The 5000-nt window shown below is 45.9% G+C and overlaps 1 protein-coding gene across 1 annotated transcript in view; it reads right to left on the bottom strand.

Moving 5' to 3' along the window:
- WDR3 (WD repeat domain 3) overlaps positions 1 to 881 on the bottom strand; it is a gene marked incomplete at its 5' end in the record, with an annotated part of 59263 nt that extends 58382 nt beyond the window's left edge. The window contains one exon of the mRNA XM_082246256.1: positions 711 to 881. Within this exon, the coding sequence (XP_082102382.1) occupies positions 711 to 881 (171 nt within the window). The remainder of the gene's footprint in view (positions 1 to 710) is intronic.
- Positions 882 to 5000: the final 4119 nt, after the last annotated feature.

The following is a 5000-nucleotide window of genomic DNA, read 5'->3' as shown; positions in this document are numbered from 1 at the left end:
TTATGTCACGGGTTTAGTAAGATTACTCTTAAGATATTTGGACTTGTGTTTGCTGCCACTAATTGTAATTATAGGATTATTTCACTTATTTGTATAATAAATAGGAAGTCCATAGTCATTTTACAAATAATGAAATATTTTTTTGCTGCCCCCCTGCAAAGTGCCGCCCTAGGCCTGGGCCTTGTTGGCCTAGGCCAGGATACAGCACTGCCTATGGGAAGGTCAACTTCACTTCCCTGAAGCCTGGTCAGTCTGAAGCTGGCCAAACAATCTTGTAGGAGATTGTACATTGTATGGCCATCATAAAGGTGAATGTACACAGTGTGTGGCCGGCTTATAGGAGATTATCCAATCAGATTGCTATGGTTAAGGCGAGCGAAACTTCTCCACCAGCTCGCTGTTACCACCAAAATATCAGCTTGCATGGAAGGCTACAACCTCATTGGTGGAAAAAAGAGACTCCAAATTCAGACACTTTGAAACATCAGGCTCTGTACGGACTAGGAGGAGCGAGCAGTGGTGGGCGTGTCTGGGAATTCCTCTCCAGCATCACATGCCGGGGTTCCCTGATCCTCGTGGGTGGGCCCTGACACTCTTCCGGTGCTCCAAGCGGGAAGGAGAATCATCCGCTGAAGCTTCGGACAAGCCATGTGTACACCGCCACGGTATAGAGGCACTGGGACTTGTAGTGTGCACAGCTCAGGACAAACCTTCTCTCCTTTCCGGGTGTCCCAGATGAAGACGTGTTCACAGGCGCCGACCGCCACGTAGCGCCCCTTCTCCCCGCGCAGGGTGACGAAGCAGATGTTGGACTTCGGACTGGCGATCACCCCGAAAACGGCGGAGGCGGCATACCGGAGGTACTGCTTGGTGAGGCCCATGGTGCTGAGAAGAGAGGGGGAGGAGAGATGTCATACAGGAAACTCATTCTATACAATGTATGGGAAAGAAGGGGGGGGGGGGGGATTGTAAGGCAATTGGGGAGGGTGGTTTTATTGGAGATTATGAATATATAATGGGGGGGGGGGAGAGAGATTATATAGGGAAATGAGGGGGGTTTAGCAGAGATTATAGGTATATAATGGGGGGGTGGAACAATATTATATATAGGGGAGTAAGGGGGGTCTTATTGGAGATTATGGGTATATAATGGGGGAATGGGGGGGGTGAACTGATATTTTATAAAAGAATGAGGGGGGTTTTATTGGAGATTATGGGTATATAATGGGGGGGGGGGGGGGGTGGACCGATATTTTATAGGGGAATGAGGGGGGTTTTATTGGAGATTATGGGTATATATGGGGGGGGGGGGCTGAACTGATATTTTATAAAAGAATGAGGGGGGTTTTATTGGAGATTATGGGTATATAATTGGGGGGTGGACCGATATTTTATAGGGGAATGAGGGGGGTTTTATTGGAGATTATGGGTATATATTGGGGGGGGCTGAACTGATATTTTATAAAAGAATGAGGGGGGTTTTTATTGGCGATTAATGGGTATATAATGGGGGGGGGGGGGTGAACAAATATTATATACAAGAATGAGGGTGGGTTTTATTGGCGATTATGGGTATATAGCATCTCACAAAAGTAAGTACACCCCTCACATTTTTGTAAATATTTTATTCTATCTTTTCATGTGACCACACTGAAGAAATTACACTTTGCTACAATGTAAAGTAGTGAGTGTACAGCTTGTATAACAGTGTAAATTTGCTGTCCCCTCAAAATAACTCAACACACAGCCATTAATGTCTAAACCGCTGGCAACAAAAGTGAGTACACCCCTAAGTGACAATGTCCCAATTGGGCCCAAAGTATCAATATTTTGTGTGGCCACCATTATTTTCCAGCACTGCCTTAACCCTCTTGGGCATGGAGTTCACCAGAGCTTCACAGGTTGTCACTGGAGTCCTCTTCCACTCCTCCATGATGACATCACAGAGCTGGTGGATGTTAGAGACCTTGCGCTCCTCCACCTTCGCTTTGAGGATCCCCCACAGATGCTCAATAGGGTTTAGGTCTGGAGACATGCTTGGCCATTCCATCACCTTTACCCTCAGCTTCTTTAGCAAGGCAGTGGTCATCTTGGAGGTGTTTGGGGTCGTTATGTTGGAATACTGCCCTGTGGCCCAGTCTCCGAAGGGAGGGGATCATGCTCTGCTTCAGTATGTCACAGTACATGTTGGCATTCATGGTTCCCTCAATGAACTGTAGCTCCCCAGTGCCGGCAGCACTCATGCAGCCCCAGACCATGACACTCCCACCACCATGCTTGATTGTAGGGAAGACACACTTGTCTTTGTACTCCTCACCTGGTTGCCGCCACACATGTTTAACACCATCTGAACCAAATAAGTTTATCTTGGTCTCATCAGACCACAGGAGATGGTTCCAGTAATCCATGTCCTTAGTCTGCTTGTCTTCAGCAAACTGTTTGCGGGCTTTCTTGTGCATCATCTTTAGAAGAGGCTTCCTTCTGGGATGACAGCCATGCAGACCAATTTGATGCAGTGTGCGGCGTATGGTCTGAGCACTGACAGGCTGACCCCCCACCCCTTCAACCTCTGCAGCAATGCTGGCAGCACTCATACGTCTATTTCCCAAAGACAACCTCTGGATATGACGCTGAGCACGGCACTCAACTTCTTTGGTCGACCATGGTGAGTCCTGTTCTGAGTGGAACCTGTCCTGTTAAACCACTGTATGGTCTTGGCCACTGTGCTGCAGCTCAGTTTCAGGGTCTTGGTAATCTTCTTATAGCCTAGGCCATCTTTATGTAGAGCAACAATTCTTTTTTTCAGATCCTCTGAGAATTCTTTGCCATGAGGTGCCATGTTGAACTTCCAGTGACCAGTATGAGAGAGTGAGAGCGATAACACCAAATTTAACACACCTGCTCCCCATTCACACCTGAGACCTTGTAACACTAACGAGTCACATGACACCGGGGAGGGAAAAATGGCTAATTGGGCCCCATTTGGACATTGTCACTTAGGGGTGTACTCACTTTTGTTGCCAGCAGTTTAGACATTAATGGCTGTGTGTTGAGTTATTTTGAGGAGACAGCAAATTTACACTGTTATACAAGCTGTACACTCACTACTTTACATTGTAGCAAAGTGTCATTTCTTCAGTGTTGTCACATGAAAAGATAGAATAAAATATTTACAAAATGTGAGGGGTGTACTTACTTTTGTGAGATACTGTATAATAGGGAGGGTGGACCAATATTATATAGGGGAATGAAGGGGTTTTATTGAAGATTACGGGTATATAAGGGGGGGGGGGGGAGTGGAATGATATTATATAGAGGAACGAGGGGTTTTTTTTTGGAGATTATGAGTATATACATTATTGAGGATAAGGGGTACCAATGGGTGAGAATGTGGGAAACCATTGAGGATAAGGGGGGTAATATATGGGGAGCAAAAGGTGTTATTGAAAGGAAAGGGGGTATTATACGGAGGGATGAGGGAGTACTGAGTATAAGAGGTATTATACAGGGGGCAATGGGGTTGTTAATGGGGGGGGGGGGTACTGAGGATAAGGGGTATGATATGGATATTATATGGGGGGGTACTGAGGATAAGGAGTATGATATGGATATTATATGGGGGGGGGGGTACTGAGGATAAGGGGTTTGATATGGATATTATATGGGGGGGGTACTGAGGATAAGGGGTATGATATGGATATTATATGGGGGGGGGATACTGAGGATAAGGGGTATGATATGGATATTATATGGGGGGGGGGTACTGAGGATAAGGAGTATGATATGGATATTATATGGAGGGGGGGGGGGGTACTGAGGATAAGGGGTATGATATGGATATTATATGGGGGGGGTACGAAGGATAAGGAGTATGATATGGATATTATATGGGGGGGGGGGGTACTGAGGATAAGGAGTATGATATGGATATTATATGGGGGGGGGGGGGGGTACTGAGGATAAGGAGTATGATATGGATATTATATGGGGGGGGGGTACTGAGGATAAGGGGTATGATATGGATATTATATGGGGGGGGGTACTGAGGATAAGGAGTATGATATGGATATTATATGGGGGGGGGTACTGAGGATAAGGGGTATGATATGGATATTATATGGGGGGGGTACTGAGGATAAGGGGTATGATATGGATATTATATGGGGGGGGGTACTGAGGATAAGGAGTATGATATGGATATTATATGGGGGGGGGGTACTGAGGATAAGGGGTATGATATGGATATTATATGGGGGGGGGTGGTACTGAGGATAAGGGGTATGATATGGATATTATATGGGGGGGTACTGAGGATAAGGGGTATGATATGGATATTATATGGGGGGGTATGAGGATAAGGGGTATGATATGGATATTATATGGGGGGGGGGGTACTGAGGATAAGGGTATGATATGGATATTATATGGGGGGTACTGAGGATAAGGAGTATGATATGGATATTATATGGGGGGGGGGGTACTGAGGATAAGGGGTATGATATGGATATTGGGGGGGGGGGACTGAGGATAAGGAGTATGATATGGATATTATATGGGGGGTACTGAGGATAAGGGGTATGATATGGATATTATATGGGGGGGGTACTGAGGATAAGGGGTATGATATGGATATTATATGGGGGGGGGTACTGAGGATAAGGAGTATGATATGGATATTATATGGGGGGGGGTACTGAGGATAAGGGGTATGATATGGATATTATATGGGGGGGGGGGGGTACTGAGGATAAGGGGTATGCTATGGATACTTATATGGGGGGGGTACTGAATAAGGAGATGATATGGATATTATATGGGTACTGAGGATAAGGAGTATGATATGGATATTATATGGGGGGGGGTACTGAGGATAAGGGGTATGATATGGATATTATATGGTGGGGGTACCTGCAGGACCTAAGGAGTATGATATGGATATTATAATGGGGGGGGGTATCTGAGGATTAAGGGGTAATGATATGGATATTATATGGGGGGGG

Source organism: Pelophylax lessonae (assembly GCF_965119305.1).
Source record: "Pelophylax lessonae genome assembly, chromosome: 2".
NCBI lineage: Eukaryota > Metazoa > Chordata > Amphibia > Anura > Ranidae > Pelophylax > Pelophylax lessonae.
The sequence above is the reverse complement of the archived record's forward strand: the minus strand, read 5'-3'. Positions and strand labels throughout refer to the sequence as shown.